Raw genomic sequence first — 19,970 nt, 5'->3', positions numbered from 1 at the left:
AAATTTCGCCAGAGTTAGATGGGGTCGTCAGGGTCAGGTAACGGACTCCTTCCCCGTGACCCGTGGAGTGAGACAGGGCTGTGTCTTGGCCCCCACCCTATTCATACTTTTCATCAACCAGGTGGTCAAGTTCCTCTCAGCTACCCCGACAGATGCACCAACACTGGGTGGGACCAAATTTCCCCTTTTAATCTTCGCTGACGACACCCTAATTCTGGCTAAAACTCAGACGGGTCTTCAGGTGGCTATTAATAAATTTGTGGACTTTTGCAATGAAAATGACCTCGAAATTAATGTTTCTAAAACCAAGTTCATGGTCCTGACAAAAAATAAACCATTGAGGGGTCATGTAACGATGAATGGGTCTAGCCTAGAACAGGTTGAGGTTATGACATATTTAGGTGTTGCAATAGACTATAGGTTACGCTGGAAAGAACAAATAGCGGCACTTAGTCTAAAATTTGCTCGTTTATCTGGTTGTTTAGTGAAAGAGCAACGTTGTTCCCTGACCAAAAGAGTTTTACCAGCGCTTACAATTTATAGCGCCAAAATCAGTACTGCCATACTCTACGGGGCTGACATATGGGGGAGTGTGGATCTGGCTGTTCTAGATAGGATCCAGAACAAATTCTTTTGCAACCTAGTCAGTCTCCCCCCTTCCACGCCAGCACTACCACTCATGCTGGATATGGGCTTTTATTCTATTAAACATCAAGCCCAATATAGGATGGTGGCGTTGTGGAGACGCATATGGTCTACCCCGGAACTTGCCATGTTTGCCCAAGAGATACAGGACGTAAGAGAACAACAGGGGGCAGGGGATATACCCTGGTTTAAATCTATTAAGATCACTCTTACTAGAATGGGTCTTTATTCGCTCTGGTCCGAGCCGGGTGCTCACATCTTCCCATCAAAGAAAGATTTTAAACTTCTCTTCTGGTCCATGGTTAAAGAAGAACATGTTGTGCTCTCGGAGAAATCCAACCTGACAGGCTTGTTTTTGATTCACAAAGTAGTTCCGCATACAGAGACCTACTGGGACATTATCCTAAAAAGTTTAGACTGGAAACTTTATCATCAGTTTCGTATAGGTACTTTGCCACTAAGGGATTTTACTAGTGGATGGCAGAACTCAGAGTCTGCATCTTGTCCCTGTTGTTCTGAAAGCAAAGAATCAATAGGTCATTTTCTATTTGTATGTACTGCTTACCCCAAACCACGCCATAAGTGGCTGAAGCCAATCTGTAAAAGATTAAACACTCGGGTGAGCAGGGAAGCGCTGATGACCCTGAGATACAACACAGCCGAATGGCTATCCATAGGGCTGGCAAAATTCCTTGGGTGGGCCTGGATAATTAGATCAAGGTATGTTCGTAGCACTTTAAGTTGAAAAACTAAAATAACCTGCCATAGCCTATCTATCATACTTGGGCAGTACTAATGTATTGTTTGTTTTTTATACATACTTGTTTTAATCTTTTTATGACGTCTTCATATGTACATTTAATTGAGCTTTTTAAACAAATTCCTTTTTGTCTGTTTAAAATTTTCATATTTTTGATGTATGTCTTGTATTATTATGCTTGTCTTTTATGAAGAAAATCCGAAATAAAGACGTTAAAAACTGAACTGAACTGTATTATTTGTACTTATTGCATTACAGACCTAAAGAAGTACATTTTAATGGCGAAAACCATTTATCAATGTAATCTCCCACCAAATATTTGGGCACCAACTCCTTGGGCATACTGAACTTTTTAATCCTCCGCAGGTGGTTCTTCCTCAGGACGGGGTGAGGGAAAACAACCTGTTGGTGCAAATAGACCAATTCGAGACATGAATTCATTCATACCAAGAATTATAGATAGGTGTGCCTACTCACTGACCTATGATGAATTGAAGTCAGGATTACAGCCCCTCTGATGGCGATCCGTTAAGAATGAGGATATAGAGGTTAAAATTATATAATGTATATATCATAGATAGAAAGGTATTATTGTTGCAGCCCAGTAGACCACTGTCTACTTACCCGCATTAATTCAGCAGTGAAGGGAACTTTATTAGGCTGCAGTATTGCTGGAATCAATCACAGGGGAGTAAATCACCCATTGCATCTCAAAATAACCAAAAGTAATACGCTGCAGAGTACAGGGTGCGTCCCTTGTTGAACATTTCACCTCGTTTGGACACTCGGCTGAGAGTCTTCAGTGGTGGGGTATTGAGCAAGTCAAACCCAACCCAGTGGGGGGGGGCAATTTTTAACACATTCAGTATCCGTGAGTGTAAATGGATACACACTTTTGACACTGAATCATGGGGTCAGAACGAATATCAGGAGATCACAAGACAGGAGGCCTCCCTAAACAATAGCTAGATCCCCTTTTAAACTGGTCTGCACTCCTTAGCACTCTCTTGAGCTCTATTGTACCAAATAATTCCCCAGTCACTGTATATAATTCACTGCTTCAAATACATATTGCAATACAATACACTTGATCACTTGCGTATCTCACCAATGTATGATAAACTGTATTATTAAGACTTGTTCCATCTTTACCATCATGTACATTATCTTGGGTGTGCTATGTATACTATTGCTAATAGCCATCAACCAATGTGATCTTCTATTTAATAGCTTCAATATTATGTTACAGCCTTTTGTCAACTGACACTACCAGTATTGTTTAAAACCGATATTTGTAACCTTGTGATCTTCATTACACTTGTGCCAGCATCATTTATGCCATTATTTACAATGTCCTGTGTCTTGTAAAAAACATGTTTTAGATTGTTAATTTTCATCTTGTAAGTAACACTTTATGCCCTTCTTGCACACGCTGGTATGTCTTTTTTTATGAAAGAGCAGTAGGTCTCCCTAACTGATTATGAAAGCAGCAACATGGCATGGTAGAAATTCGTCATGGTTATGTTTTTTTTACAAATGTTATTCCGGTAATTTAAATGCAACTCTTATGCATCCAGGACTTTGATTGAGCTAGGAACAGTCTGTCTTCTGACATCACAAGATAGTTAAATGGCACCTTTGGCAGCCAACCAGCTACGTGTCGCAGTCATACTGCATGTCAGCGAAGTGCACACGCTCCCAAGCAGATTCTAATCTATTTTTAGCCCGCTGACTCACTCGCAGTCTCTGACTCGAGGAGTACAGCACCCATCCCCCGGACTGCGCCTTGAATTCCAATGAGGTCTTCTGGGCTGCGACAATAATACCTTTCCATCTATGATATATACATTATATAATTTTAACCTCTATATCCTCAATCTTCACAGACCGCCGTCATAGGGGCTATAATACTGACTTCACTTCATCATAGGCCAGTGTGTAGGCACACCTTTCCATAATTCTTGGTATAAATAAATTCATGTCTCTATTTAGTCTATTTGCACCATCAGGTGGTCTCCCCTCTCCCCGTCCTGAGGAAGACCCACTTGGAGAGGATAAAAACTACGCTTCATGCGCAAGGGTCGAAACGTCGACACTCTCCCCTAGTGGGCCTGTACCTAACTTCACCCTAGCCCTGCCTTTGTCACAGATGAATAAACTCTGTGCACCATCAGGAAACATCAAACATTTGTAAATCCAAGAGAGACAGGCCCACTGTGCTATTGTAAACCACAACCAGGTTACTAAGGACATTAATATGTGAAACAGATTGATTAGTTTATACTCTGATTTCCCTCCCTATATATCTGTTCTATTTCACAAGCACTCTTCTACTGTTTTTGAAGCATTGTTTACAGTATCTGTTATAATAACTGTGAAATTAAACAGTCACTATTGGAGCTATTTATGGTGCTCTTGTGTCATTTTGAGGATATATTTAAATTGAATTGAGAAAAAGTTGGGATACATTTATGATGCAATTTGATAAATATGTGTACCATGTATATGGATTTCGACTTAATGAATACCTTTCAGAACTAAAAATCAACTAGAATTAGTCTCGGACCATTGTTTTCTATACCATACAGGACTGTCAGGCAGGGAAGGCACCGGGACCTAACAGTCTACAGGCAGAACTATTTAAGTGCACGGCCAATACGATAGCCCCATACCTTTTAGCTATATTTAACGAGGCGAAAGAGAGGGGGTGCTTGCTGCTCGAACAGAGGACAGAAACTATTGAGGTAATTTCCAGGACAGGTGTGCTGGCGGACCAGTATAGTTCGTACTGGCCGATATCCTTACTAAATTTAGAGGTTAAAATATTGGCTAATGTCTTAGTAAACAGATTATTAGTGCCAATCACGACACTGATACACCCAGACCAATCCGGTTTTATGCCTCACCAAAGCACCAGGCTCAATCTTTGTCGACTCTATGGATTGATGCACCTGGTAAAGACCAAACTGGAGGTGGGGGCAGCACTACTGTCGCTGGACGCTGGCATTGCATTTGATTGTATAGAGTGGCACTATTTATTCAAAGTCCTTAAGAGGTTAGGTTTTGGCCCTGAATTCCGGTCATGGATTGAGTTGCTGTATTCACAGCCCCTGGCCAGAGTGTGAGTCAATGGTTCGGTGACCCGCTCTTTTGCTCTCCAGAAGGGCACGAGACAGGGGTGCCCTCTATTGCCGATTTTATTTGCACTGGTCCTCGAGCCGCTGGTGGCATGTGAGAGGGGGGACCCGATGATATTGAGCATTACCGCGGATGATCAGTGGGGAGAGAGTATATCATTATATGCTGATGAGGTCCTCCTGTATGCAACAAGACCACGGTTTACAATCAAGCGACTACTGCAGATCTATCTTTGAGGGATACTCGGAATATCAGATCAACACCCCCTGTAAAATTTCGGATAAATTCTTTAAGGAGGTGGATAGCAAATTGAGAAAGCTGTTATGGGATGGCAAGGGAGCGCGAATCGCACTAGCTAAGCTAGCCATTCCAGATTTACAAAAGTACTACTGGCCCTCTCACCTAATGGCCATTAATGCTTGGGTGTTTGAGAATAGGAATGACCCGGCGTCTAGGGTGGATCACTGGGTGATGGGCACTGCCGTCTATTTAATATATGGGCGAGGAAGGTACAGAAGCATGCCGGCAAACCCACAGATTGTGTTGGAAGTGTGGTTGAGGGCCAATCGATTCCTAGGTTGGGTCGACCACCTTATGGAACAGACCCCTTTATGGAACAGTGAATATCTTTGAGAGGTTGGTGGGTTGCGGGGCTTCTCTAAGTGGAAATTAATAGATTTCATATGCCTTGGAGATGTCTGGAAGAAGCAGGCAATGCTATCATTCGCAGAATTACAGACAGAATATCAATTAGCACCCACAGAACATTATAGATATCTGCAATTGAAACATGCGCTGGCCAAGCACCTCAAAGAAGAGAATCGGATCCCTGAAAATAGCCCGTTAGTGGACAGAATTGGACCCACTCCCAGATAAAGCACTGTCATACACATACAAGAAGATAATTAACAATTCCCTGGATCTACTCATAAAGATGCGGGAGGCATGGGAGTCTGATGTGGGCTTGCTGAAGGATGATGATTGGGCGGAGGTGGTGCAGAGTCCTAGAGAGGTGTCGATCCGGGCACGATTTAGATAGGTCAAACTAAGGATCCTGCATAGGTCATACTACACCAGCACACTAATGTTCAGGTTGGAAAGTATACCAACAGAAGAATGTCAGAGTGGATGTACTCAGAGGGGCGCCTTCTTCCATATAGTTTGGGAATGCCTGGATATACAACGACTTTGGGAGAGGGTGACTCGGATTATGTCAGACGTGATTGCACTAGCGGTCCCTATGGATGCCATGTGGCATGTACTAAGCGTCTCAGGGGAACAGGTGTGGCCCAAATATCAAAGAATGTGGCTAATGGTGGCTGCAATGGTAGCCAAGATAAATACTGTGGGGGCTTGTGGGGCTGTTCAACCGCCAAAGGTGTCAGAATGGAAAAGAGCCTTGGACTGGTGATGTGCTGCGGAAAAGGCGACATACGATAGTAGAGGCTGCACCAAAAAGTGGGAGAAAGTTTGGCAAGGGTGGGGAATGTGCAGGGGGTATTGGGGAGCACCTGATAACTAGGAAGGGATGGGGAGGTAGGTGGGAGGTAACAGTGCAGAGTATAATATATTGACTGTGCCCAAATTGGTATCTGAAAATGTTAATGCTCGATGATGAAACATTTGTATTTTATCCGTTGTTTGTGCTGAAATGTATATTGCTGCTGACACTTGTTTAATAAAAAGAAGTTTACAAAAAAAAGAGTGTGGCCCTTGTGTGCTGGAGAGAAAATAAAAGGGGTCAAATTGCAGGCCAACATAGTTCCAAACAAAGTGGTTACAGAATGATCCACTGACTTCTCCACATGTATATTAAAGTCTCCCAAAAGGAGGAGGTGGTTATATCTAAGGGCTAGAGGAGTAATAGCTTCATTAAGCGAAGTAATTAAATTGCCCAGCGCCCGTAGAGGCCTATACAGTAGGATTGCAGTAATACGTTGCTGACGGGATAAGGTGCAATGAAAGCCCAAGTTTTCTGTGCCCTCAATAGGATCTATCAGAAATGAGGTGTAGTCTTGCTCTTGTTTAAAAATGATGGCAACACCACCACCTTCCCCCTCAACGGATCCTTGCTCATAATTTTATATCACCTAGGTATGGCCAAGCGATAATTGGATTTGAAGACTCAGATAGCCATGTTTCTGTGAGAAATAAGAGATTCGGGCTGTCATCCAACAAGAGGTCACACATTTGTGATGCTTGTTTTGCTGCGAGTGTGTGTTAAGAAGTATTGCTCTAAAAGATTTCCTATGTTTGTTTGCACTGTTTTCCTCAAGGCTTAGGACAAGTGGCTTACAAGGCACCTCTGAGATCTGGGGAAAGCTAGCTGTTTAAAAACAATTAAGAATGACCCACTCCCCGAGATACTTGAAATGAGAAATAGGACAGCATCAGCAGACCCTACTTTTGTCTGCTGCACATCCGCTCTGACATAGCTTATAAATAGGTGGTGGCAGCAAAACTAGAGTGCGCACCACCCCGGAAGTAGCCGGGCGGGAGTGAGGCTCAGAACTCCTTACTGCCCTCTGCACAAACTGCACTGCAGCTGTGGCAGCACAGGGCAGGAAGACAACAACGAACAAGTAAGTATGGAAACATTAAAACAACCTTAAAATATCAAAAGGAAGCTGTTTAAAAACAATTAACAATGACCCACTCCCTGAGATATGTGCAATGAGAAACAGGACGGCATCAGCAGACGCTACCTCACCAGGGGTGCCCCCTCCAACTGCTGCAGAATGCTCCCCAGATGAGGCATTTCTAGGCTCCTCCAACTCCTCTTTTTTTTGGGTGGGAGCAAGCCTCTGTACAGACCTTCAGTGCCTTTTGAAACTTCACCTTGTTGGTGGCACCTTAGGCAGCTACCACATCATTATTGCTGATTTTTTTGAACTGGTTTACTACATAAAGTTGTTGCTTGCCCATCTCAAACTCAATGGTTCCCGTTGCAGAACCAGCCAGATATATGAAGGAGAGGACGGATCAAAAAAGCAAAGCAGGGAACATGAAGAGAAAAAATTGAAACGGTCTACAATGTGGATGGGTAGTGTGCACCAAGTTACTGTATGCTGCAACAACATGAGCCTTGTCCTCACCGCTGATCACCAATGGTAGAAATGGATTTCTTGTTGGTAAAGTATGCACCCTGTCCAATCAGAAGCCACAATCATAATCAGGGTAAGTAACTATACAACCTAAATGATCCTGTGCTCACCCTCTGGTAGCTCGGCACAGAGCAATTAGGGTTAACTAAAGAGGCAATGTGCAAATAAATGTGTGCAACACTTAAACAGTAAATCTGTGAAGACACCAAAAAAAGACACCTCAATTATTTAGAAAAATAAAGTGTTTATAAATAAAGCAAGATCAAGATGATAAGAATCTTTTCAGTAGATGTTCAAGTATAAAGTTGTACAGAATCCAAAAGTCAGAGGAGCGCTTAGAGACAGTAGGTGCTTAAATGAGTTGTCAATCAAACTATACCAGGGCAAAGTTGAGAGTTTAGGCCAGCCATGAGGGAGCACGAGACGGCAGGTGGGAACTCTCTGGGTCCGCTGAACCCAAGTGAATTTGATCCAGTCTATATTGTTGCTACACAATTGCATAGATAACGGTGTGGAGAGGTCTTCCATGTAACTGCGGCAAGGCATTAACTCACTGCACCTAACAGCTAGAGTGGCTGGTTCCAACCACACTGCTGCATAGAGGCACCAAATCCCATGCAGATTTCTGAGTGCAGGTTGTCGAGCACCTTAGGGCCTCAATTCAAAGGCTCCAGGACTCGGATGACACCACTTGTCAGGGCAGACTCGCAGCTTGTAGAGTTCAGGTGCAGAAAAAGGTTTTTCAAGTCCTTGATAACCATGAGACCTGGAAACAAGAGGCAAGCTAGCAAGCCCTTGGAGTCACTCTGGGTTCAAGTGATGCCTCAACCAGTCGGTTGAACAGCTGGCAGAAGGGCGGCTCATTATGGCAAGAGCACAGCAAGGCAGAGTTCCATAAATCTATGGTCCACCAGCATAACAGCCCACTTAACAGCACCACAACCCTTCATCTTAGTAGAGTGGTCACCAGTTCAGAAGTATATAGTCTTGGTAGGGTCAGCACCCCAGTACTTATATACAAATGTGCCTTTGAAGTGGGGGAAATTTCAAGGAAAGATCTTTGAAGTGCACATAGGCCCTTTCTTATCAGCCCCGGCTCCAGAACTTCAGTAGGGGTAATCAGTCCTTTTTGTGGGGTCAAGCATACCTATTGAAGTAAAAGTGTCCATCCTTCCCTCCCTCCCTGCCCGAAAAGAGTCATCAGAATGCAGATGTATGTAGGTGGGTATTCACACCTAGCCTTCATGTGTTTATGGCTGTCTAGAGGTGATGCACAAAATGTAGCTGTCACCCACCCCGGACAAGTATTGAAGACAGGCTACAATTCACAAAGAGCTGTAAGAGCAGAGATATGTCCACAATATAAAACCGGTATTTCTAAAATAGTAATGCAAAATCCAACTTTACCAGTAAAGAGGATTTATCAATACCATTCCAACTTAATAAACATGAAATAACTACTCCTTTCTAATCACGATTTACAACTTAATAGTGAATTAAGGAATTCACAATGTTAGCCTATGAGAGGAGCAGGCCTCATAGTAGTGAAAAATAAATGTAGCTGTTTGTCACTATAAGAACAAGCAAACCATAGAGTACATGTCCTGCATTTTACTCACACATCACCCTGCCGTTAGGTTAGTCTAGGGCCTATCTTAGGGGTGACTTATGTGTAAGAAAAGAAGAATTTAAGGTTTGAAAAGTCGTCTTCAATGGCATTTCGAAGTAGCAGTAAACTGCACACCCAGACCCTGTGTTAGCAGTCCTGAGACAATGTTAAGGGGCTACTTATGTGGAATGCATAATCAGTGTAGCAATCCCATGAGTAACATTTAATTTACAGGCCCAGGGCATATGTAGTGAACTTTGCAAGGGACTAGGGAGTTAAATATGCCAATTAGGGATGAACCAATACTACCATGTTTTCATGAGAGATCACAAGCAATTTAGCAAGTTTAGCAGTGGTAAAGTGCCCATAGTCCTAAACCCGCAAAAAAAGATCAGAACAATGGAGCGAGGCAGGCAAAAAGTTGGGGAAGACCACCCTAAGGCTGTCAGATCTAACAGAAAGGAAGACAAGGAAAGATCTATTATTGCCCACAGACTGCCATAAAGTACATTATTATTGTTAATAACTAGTCTGTGGACAGCATACACAAGAATTAAATCTGAAATTTGTTTTTTTTTTCACTTCCACATACCTTGCAATTTTAACTAAATGTAGAACAAGAAAGTGAAATTGTGTCTACCAGATTGCAACCAGTTGCTCTTGCCATTACCGTACTGTAATCTGAGTGCAGGTGCTATGTCAGATACTCTGACCTATTATTAATTAATATCATAATTGATTATTTGTAGATTTAAAATGGAGAACATTAAGTGTGCTGGGTCTGACTTTTAAACAGATCCCGAACGGCTCTATGTTCATGTCCTTATCCCCATTGGTAAAACATTGATCGATTTCACAACATTGACTGCAAGAACTAATATGGTATTCCATGTCAGCAATGCAGTCCTTGATAAGATTTCACGTTTTATCTTAGCTTGCATTTCATAATAGTATTCTTTCCAGATGTTGAGTTTCTACAGTTGTTTTTTGCATGTAACATAGGGCTCTTGTGTAATGCATACCATAATCGGAATTACTTCCAGGATTCTAGGGAAACCCACATTCTGGGCGGTTGTCAATGATTGGGCGCGAGGCAGTGTGAGGTTATCTTTCTGCAGTGCGAGCAGAACAATGGGAACGTGTGTGCCAATTTTACTTGTGGTTTATGTGTCAATGTTTGAAAGAGGTAACATTGATTGCACCTAATGCTAAGAAAATGCACTGTTTATAGGTGATTCAAAGCGTTAGATCTGAGCTGCATTTGTCTCTCACCTAATATTGATTCAAAGAATAAAGTATTGAAGTGGTTTATCATCTATTTAACTATCTATAATCATTCAGTCAGAATGTCCTCCTTCTCTTCTAAAGAAGAGTTCTGCCATGACATGCCTTGCAATGTGGAGTTCCACAGAGCTTCACATTAAGCCTAACTTTAGTCAATCCGTATAATTCTCCTTTGGCCAAATTGATACAGAGCTGTGCGTTGTTGCTGATGTGATACACAGAAGACACGCACATCTAGTATCAATAGTAGATGAAGTAGAGACCGCTAACAACTAACATGACTGTATCCAGAGGGTAGCAAAATGGATACTATGTGAACCCTACCCACTCCCACCAACCTTACCAGCCTGCTAATTTCATCTACCAAAGACTACTAGCTGATGACACGGAACCGTTTATCCATCGAGGATACTGAAGCAATAATGAATACAGTCCATGCAGGGGCCCCCACAGACCCACACCCCACCATATCTACGATCTGGAAAGAGCGAAGGGGACCACTTCAATCACTTCCATTAACAACCCCTTCCTAAAGATGGCTGGAAGCACGCTAAAGTCACCACCACCTCAAACAAAAAACAACAGCAGACCACAAAGTACATAGCAATTACCGACCCATCTCAGGCTCCCCTTTTCAGCCAAAGTCATTGAGAAGACCATCAACAGACAACTCTCTGAACACCTAGAATGCCACAAGCTCCTAGATGACTCTCAATCAGGATTCGGAAACAACCAGAACACCAAAACAGCCCTCATCTCTGCCACAGATGACATACATACTCTCCTCGACCAAGGACAGTCTGCCGCCCTCATCCTCCTGGACCTCTCCGCTGCTTTTTACACCATCTTCCACCACACACTCATCTTCCGAATGCACACACTGGGATAATAAGAACCAGCACTCAAATATATAGCTTCCTTACTCTCTGGAAGAAAACAACAAGTCGGCCTGTTGCCGTTCACTTCAGAAGCCAAGGACCTCATCTGCAGAGTCTTACGATCCCCGCACTCTTCAACATGTGCATGATGCAAACTTCATCAGATCCCACTGAATCAACATCACCACTACGCTGACATCACCCAGTTAATTTTTTGTCTCCCAGATGACATGGACAATCAACAAGACCCCCTTCAAAAAATGCCTGACCAGCATGGCTAATTGGATGAAAAAAAACTGTCTTAAACTCAAAACTGACAAAACTGAAGTACTGATCTTTGGGAGTAAGAATTTGTCCTGGGACTTCACCTGGTGACGCACGAATCTTGGACTCACACCCACCCCAACCAACCAATCATGCTAGGAACCTAGGACTCATTCTGGACACCAACCTCCACATGACGTCCCAGGTAACCCTGTCACCTCCTCATGCTTCCACATCCACTGCATGTTATGCAAAATCTTGTGGTGACTCCCAATGTACACCAGATGTACCATCACAAGCAGATTTGATTGCGACAATGTACTCTATGCCGGCATCCCAACCCATCTCCTTCACCAGCTTTAAACCATTCAAACCAGACTCGTCCTTGTCCTCCGTGCTGAACCCACACTATTCCTCAAAGAGCTCCCCATCCAGAAGTGCTGACAGCGCAAACTTTTCACACACACATTCGAAGGGGGAATATTTACAAGGAAGTGGCGGAGCACTGCATTAGCCTCCTTGGCTTAATGCAGCGCTTCACCACTTCTGAAATGTATGGCTGCACCATATTTACAAGAATTCAGTGCAGCCCTGCATTTGCCCCTGTGCTGGCACTAATTTAGCTGCATAGCGCCAACGCAGACACTCTTGCACAATAGTGCAATTGTGCCTGCGTTGAGGGGAAGGATTGTTTATGTGTAGGAAGGTATATCCTTCCTTCACATAAGCAACCTTTAAATTGAGTGTTATAACTTCTATGTGTGCTGCAGAATGCGGCACACAGAGAAGTTGCGACTTGTCATTTTTTTTAAGGATTGTTTATGTTTACCTTCCTGCCCATAAACAATCTATGGCAGGTTGCTGTATCTATGTGTGCTTCACAACGCAGCACAAATAGAAACAGCGTAAACTAGGAAAAATAAAGCATTTCTACTCCTTTTGCCAGGGTAAGACCACTTTTTTTTGGTCTTAATTTTGCCACTGCCCCATATTTACGCCAGCTTCTTAAATATAGGGCAGTGTCAAAATCAATAGGTGTTGCAGTGGAACGCCCACCGCAACACTCATTGCCCTAAGCATAGCGTGAAAGGGTGCCTTATTTACAAGGCAGCGTTAAGCCATGTTAAATGGCTTAACGCTGCCTTATAAATAAGGCAAAGCCCCTATCACCTCCACAAAGTCAAAAGAAGTGACGCTGTGGAGGCAATATGGGCTTGTGAATATGCCCAAAGTCTCTACACAATACAGGGCCTGACTACCTGATTTACTGGCTTAACTTCTACCAACCCACCAGACAACTTCGCTCAGCATCACTCACAGACAGACTCTGCAGCCACAGAAGTGGAAGAAGAGGTTGATCGCTCTCCTATCAAGCTGCCAAATCCTGGAACGACCTCCCACAGCACATCAGGCCTTCCTTCTCACTTCTTGCAATACTCAGGAAGCTGAAGGCTTTGCTGTTCATTGAGTCTTCTAGCAGGAACATTGAGGCTGCCTTTATGCAGACCCAGCCTCATTACATGACTGCACCCACCTTCTCACCTCTGGGATACCCTCATAGATGAGTACCAGTGCTCTACAAATCCACATTACATTATGTTACATACTGATTTGAGAAAGAAAAAACAAGTACATTTTATCTCTGCCTCATGCTTCATACATCTGAGACTACCTGCTGAAAGTGCTCCCCATGGTACCGAAAAAGACACAGAAATCAATAGTCAAGGTGATGATGTTATCCTGCTTGGACAATTGCAATGCTTTGTACATGGGTCTCCTGGATAAAGCCGCAGGAAGGGTGCAAAGTGTACAAAAAAAAGAAACACTGCTCATTTTCTCCCACACTTAAGGATCTACCCTGGCTCCCTATAAAACAATGAGAGGCTTTTAACATACCCCACAGGGCTGTTACGAATACCGACCAGTCAATCTTATGGAAAAACGAATTATTTGATCTAAAGAAGCACTAGTTTTATAAATCCTCCGAAATAATCTTGAACGGAAAGCTGGGAAAGCGTTCTCACTCCAAGCCTCATGGTTGTGGAATAACCTCACATATCATTGAAAGCCAAACCCATTCATTAGTGATTTAACAAAACTCTAAAACCGTGGCTATGTCAACAAGCATACCTTCCTGCAGAGCTATTAGCACCAGGGCAGCCCTCACATGATCACAGTTGCGCTCATCATTGTTAGGCGGGATTGTGAAGTAGAGGAAAAGAAAAGAAGTTCATGCAGAAGGACAGAATAAACACCTTCAATCAAATGGGTTGTATGGAGACCAGCTTATCACTCATGAGGGTATTCAGGAGCTCAGAATACAGCTGCTAAGGGGGTTGGTTGAACAACAAGGTCTTGAGTCCTGTCCTGATTTCCAGAAGAGATGGTGCATGCAAATGGGTGAAGAGGGAGGTCTTTTCAAGACTGTGTCACCAGGTAGAAGATTGAGCATCCTCCACTGTGTCTTTGGCGGATGATGGGGTGTGTGCGAGGGAGAGGGAAGTGGAGTGCAGGTGTCTGGAGGGCTGGTGGTAGTTCAGGCGGTGGTTGATGTATGCTGGTCCTTGATTGTGAAGGGCCTTGTAGGTGCGGATCAGCACCTTAAATTGGCATCTCTTCTGAATGTGGAGCTAGTGGAGCTCCTTGAGGTGGGGGTGGTGTGGGTCTGTTAGGAGAGGTCTAGGATGATTCTCGTTGCTGAAATTCTATATGGTCTGTAGCCTCCTCAGGAGGTGCGTGGTCATTCCTACGTAGAGTGTTTTGCTGACTGGTGACTATGGCTTGAGGGAAGGTTTGCCTGATGTTGACAGGGAGCCATTTGAAGATCTCTGGTTCTGAAGATTTGATGGTACTGATGTCCATGATTGATGGGAGAAAATGATCTGCAGAAGTGCCCGGGAGATGCTGACCTCTCTGCTTCCACCCGAGCCCAAATTATGCCCTCACAGCTTTGTGTAACCAATTGCCCTTAACTGGCTACTTTGGGTGCTCTTATGAGCATATCAGCCCAGAGGTATCTCTGCACAGAAACAGGGAACATTTTCAAATGTTAAGATGTCGTTTAATATCTTAAAATGCCATCTATGCTCGTTTAAATTGAGCGGTCTATTGATGCCTGGTTGGGTCAGGAACACCTGTTGTTCTGCTCGTGTCTCTTAGGGTCAGGAACCCCTCGTGGGTCGGCTCTGGCTCGGCTCTCTTCGTGCGTTCAGTTCTTTGCTCTCCTCTTGTTCACAAGAGGGAGACAGGACATGCACCCTCAGCACCCCCTGATGTAAACTCCCTCCCAGGCGCTGCCACTCGGGGAGCAGCAGAGAAAGGTCACTTGGAGGTCACACTTACCACAGTCCGGCCAGCACCAGGATCCAGAGGGCCCTTCCTGAAGGTGACGGCCTGACCACGTCCATAGCGGTGTGTGCTTCTTTCAAGTAACCCCAGGGCGCGCGCTTCTCCTTCCTTTGGGGTTTCCTCACGAGCCTCTGCGCTTACAGACGTGTGCACGTGTGTGCCTCTGGTTCTCATGTATTTCTCTCCATCTGCCCGTGTGTGCGCGTGTTCTCTAGCTTCTGTCTGTGTTGGGTTGTGTTTCTCTAGGCAGTGTGTGTTTGCATGTTATCTTCCTTCCTCGCGTTTCGTTGACAGTCCGTCTCCTCCACGCCACGCGACTCCTTTCTCTGTCACTTCTCTTGTGTTGTCAGTGTTTTGCGTCCACCGGCCTCTCTTCTTGCGCACTCCCGTCACCGCTTTACGTTATTGTTGAGCGCGAGTTGTAGGACTGAAGGGCTCGGTGACGCAGACCATATTCACGCGGCTTCTGGTAAAGTGATGGCGGTTCCTGCCGAGTGACATTCCGCTCACAAATGATGGAAATACCCTCCCTTTCTCGTCTAGGGCGCACCTCAACACTATGCAACCTTGAGAGTCGGTTATGTTGTTTCGAGGATTCAGGGTATTGGTGGCACCTGGTGCGAAAATGTTTGTTGGCGCCCCCCTCATCCCCCGTAACCCCTCCATGACCTACGTCTGGAAGGATTCCCACATCACCAAGCTCCAAGGGTGCTATCATATCGTCATAGCCCCTTCTCACATTTATTCTTTAATTTCTTTTATGGTGCTACTCGTCCCAAATGGGGTGTCGGAGCACATTACTTGATCTATACATGTATTATGCTGAGACAATGATTGATGCATGTGTAAATCAATGCATAGAAAATGTTGCATAAGAAAATAAGAGATACGGGGTGTTGTAGTCACATAGTCCGTACTGGTAGGCGTTGTATACTACGACTGCTTGGTGTGGAAAAAGACAAACTCAGGTTTCAGAACGTAGCAAAGTGGTTGGGGTTGTGTAAACTAATAAGAACGTATCACTACCCAAAGGAACGGTATTTAGTACCTTAGAATGAGGAAATATTGAGGAAAAAAATCACTTTCTAAACTAGCATCTTGCAGTTTGCATGCAGGGGTTTATAGCTCACTGTGTTATATTATAGGGATTGTAACTCATGAACTGATAGTAACCAAACGTTTCTCTATGACAAAACCCACTAACCTATCTAGAAATAAATACAAATCTGTGATAGGTATGTTGCACATTGTGCTTTGCGAGAGGCACCTTAACTGACTATGCCACTCTATGATGAGTGAAAACTGTCACTAAACAAAACAGTCCTCTTCACCAAGTACATGAACCACTAGACTCATCATGCCAATATTATTATGCTCTAAAAATCACTAGGCACACAAAGATCTCTTTAGCGGATGATTTAACACCTCAAGATATTTTTAAATGCACCACCCTTGTGTAAAGCCAGCAAACACATTTCATACAAAAGGGTACTTCCTCAACTTACAGGAGCTCACTCATGGCTGGGATGCATCACAAAAAATGTGTCCAGTTAATTCCGTGATGGCCTGGGTTGGGTCGAAGGTGGTGGCCTTTGCAGCCCTTAGTAGCGTTGAATGACGGGCTTTAATGTGGGCGAGAACCATAATGTAACTTGTAGCTCAAACTCTTATCCTTCTAATGTTAGTAAAACAAAGACTGCTGGTTAATAAGTGACCCTACTTTTAAATCTATGACTTGCAGTTTTACAGTGTCAGCTATGAACCCATTTATTATTATATGAATAATGGTATTAATAATAGCAGCCAGGGCCAGACTGGGGATTCCAGTCCAAATCTGTGAGTCACACAGAAGATGTAGAACCTCACTGATGACTGTCCCTAGACTATGGCATCAATCAAAATTGACACCCTGTCACCAATGCAACTTCAGTGTGTTCACATCTAAGGGATCCTGAACCCAAACATCCTGCTAACTTACATGTCATGAGCAGACTTAGACTCTGAACTTTGGAGCAAGGATCAAATCACCACTTTTTATTCAGAATCATAATCCCAACGCCATCCACATTAACAGCCGTAATTGGCATCCTCAACCTCCAATGCCAATTCCAACTCCCAATCCTCCGCATTACTTTCAAGCTTCAATCATGCATCAGAATAATTACAGAGATAGGCCTTACCCAGTCTCTAATCGTTCCAGTTTACACCGATGACTGAAGCTAGGTCAATGTACAACATTCCCACTTACAATCGGTTTGATTATTTATCTACACTAGATGAACAGGATTGACTGTGTATATCGGCCAATAATGTAATGTGCAGCGATGTGAAAGCTTGTAACTCAGAGGATCTCACAACTCCAGCTGTATTGTACCAGGACCAGATTGGTTCTACAGAAACTATATCGTCTGACAGTATTCTGCCCACTCCCAATGAACTACTTCACCACGATAATGGGAATACTGGGAACAGACTTGTTAAACATGGAACCAAACATGGTTTATCAATACTAAGCTGGAACGTTGCAGGATTAGAATCCAAGCTCTCGGACCCTGCATGGATTGAACTAATTAATGATGCGGACATAATTATGTTTCAAGAAACTTGGGCTGTTGATAATTTGTACATTGAAGGCTACCACTGCTTTAGCCTGACGTCAGCAAAACCTAGTTTTGGTCGAGCAGTGGGTGGTCTTTTTATGGGGATCAGAATCCTGGCTGGTGGTATAATCAGAGATCTGAAGATAGATAACCTTGCTAATCCCAATATTCAAATTCTTGAATATAAACTAAAATCAAAGACCACGATTTATTTAATTAATTTTTACAACAATGATTTTTATGGTGTACCGAACAAAAACTTTGTTGCATTATCTAAGGTTCTAAATATGATTGATTGTTCTTTATCAGTAGATACAAAGACTGGCATTCTGATAGGGGGTGATTTTAACGTGAAACTTATAGAGAACTATGGATCTACCAACTCTGTTTATTTTGATGACCGCAGGGGATTGGAACTGATTAGAATACTATCCGACTTTGATCTTGCTGATGCAATGAGTGTTGGGTATGATATGAATTTCCCTTATGCCCCCACGTTCAATGGCAGGGATAGCGGTTCCATTATCGATTACATATTTGCATCACCACCGCTAACAGATTGTATAACTAAAACTTCTGTGGTGCAAACGTCTTTCAGCGATCACAATCCATTGTTAGTTACTTTTAATTTTGTACCCAGTCCAATTTTTATGAATCTAAATGGGGCAAGGGACATTACACCCTCAATTGATGGCCTTCGCTTAAAATGGAGGGGAATTGATTGTGGGACCATCATAGATACTGTTCAGGAGACATATCCTGATTTGTTGAAATCTTGTTCGTCCCCAAGTACAAATAACGAAAAATTGATTGTAGACTTTGAAGCTTTATGCTCAAATATTAAAACCCTCCTGTCAGTCCCACTTCCTAATGAATGCAAAGAGCCACGGTGGTTTGACTCATCTTGCTCACTGGCCAACAGAGAATTAAGAAAGGTACTCTCAGCTAAACCTAGGTGCAAAGATGCAGTTCGAGCCGCCAGGAAAAACTACAAAGATAAGATATCGGAAAGGAAGGCAAACTTGCTCTCCGAACATTGGGAAAAGCTGGTTATTAGCGCCAACCTGGGTGGCAGCGGCCCATTTTGGTCGGCTGTCAGGAGAACGAGGGAAATGGGCAAAGAGCTTACACAAATTAGCTGCAATATAACAAGTGCAGCCTGGGAGACCCATTTTTCTTAAATTTATGCTGCCCCCTCTGATGAGCAATCTCTCCCTAATACAGGTCAATCGGAGGGTTTACAGATTTTAGATCAAGAAGTTAGGAAAGCCATAAAAGAGAGCTTAGGCAACAAGGCACCCGGACCAGACGGTCTTCCTATCGATATTATCAAATACAATGTCGAGCTATGGTCACCAATACTCCTTAACATCTTTAATAGTCTCCCAAAAGTAGCCATGCCTGCCACCTGGGCTACTAGTATCATCGTTCCTATTTACAAAAAGGGAGACAGATCAGATCCAGCAAATTATCGTCCCATTTCCCTTCTGGACAATACGTTTAAAATACTAGGACGTATAATTTATAATAGGGTATTGGAATGGGCGGCTGATACTGACTTTTTAGATCCCTGTCAGATGGGGTTCAGGAGTGGGGTAGGAACAGTGGAGCAATGTTTAAATCTGAAATTGATAATCGATAAATATTGCATTGCCCGCTCATCCCCTGCCTACCTAGCTTTTATGGATCTCTCATCCGCATTTGATCTTGTGAACAGATCTAAGCTCTGGTCAATCCTCCTGTCCAATGGCCTTGATGACACTCTCGTTAGATTTTTAGCCTATCTCCATACTGACCTGAAAGCACGGGTACGTATCGGGATGGGTGGAGAGGTCTCGGGAGCTATTGAGATAGCGAGGGGGGTGAGACAGGGGTGCGTTTTAGCACCCCTGTTGTTTATCATTTATATCAATGGCCTGTCTAACTGTTTAAAAAAAGCCACCCCTGATGTCCCAACAATTTTAGGCAATACCCCACCTGTGCTTTTATATGCAGACGATGCTGTCATTATGGCACGCACACCTAATGCACTACGTCTGCTTGTACATAGTTTTGTAAATTTTATGGAGGGACTGGACCTGAAAGTACATTTTAAAAAGTCTTTTATTATGTCCTGTGGGCCGGGCAAAAGGAAACTCAGTACAATTCGAATTGGTACGGACAAACTAGAATCTGTTCATAAGTTTTCTTATTTGGGGTTGGTTTTCGCTGCGAACAGCTCGTGGAGTGGGCATTTGGCCCACGCCACGAGCAAGTTCTCGAAAGCCAACAATTCTGTTCTGAGTCTCCCCCGGCCAAAGAAAATTGGTGCCACAAAGGCTATTGTAAAGATTTTTAAAT

At 43.5% G+C, this 19,970-nt stretch overlaps 1 protein-coding gene across 1 annotated transcript in view; it reads right to left on the bottom strand.

Moving 5' to 3' along the window:
• Positions 1-15,383, bottom strand: part of LOC147740929 (uncharacterized) — a 493,251-nt gene extending 477,868 nt beyond the window's left edge. The window contains exon 1 of the mRNA XM_086936080.1: positions 15,025-15,383. Coding sequence (XP_086792206.1) covers positions 15,025-15,089 — 65 coding nt within the window. The 5' untranslated portion in view covers positions 15,090-15,383. The remainder of the gene's footprint in view (positions 1-15,024) is intronic.
• Positions 15,384-19,970: the final 4,587 nt, after the last annotated feature.

This window comes from Lissotriton vulgaris, chromosome 1_1 (genome assembly GCF_964263255.1).
Source record: "Lissotriton vulgaris chromosome 1_1, aLisVul1.2, whole genome shotgun sequence".
Lineage (NCBI taxonomy): Eukaryota > Metazoa > Chordata > Amphibia > Caudata > Salamandridae > Lissotriton > Lissotriton vulgaris.
The sequence above is the reverse complement of the archived record's forward strand: the minus strand, read 5'-3'. Positions and strand labels throughout refer to the sequence as shown.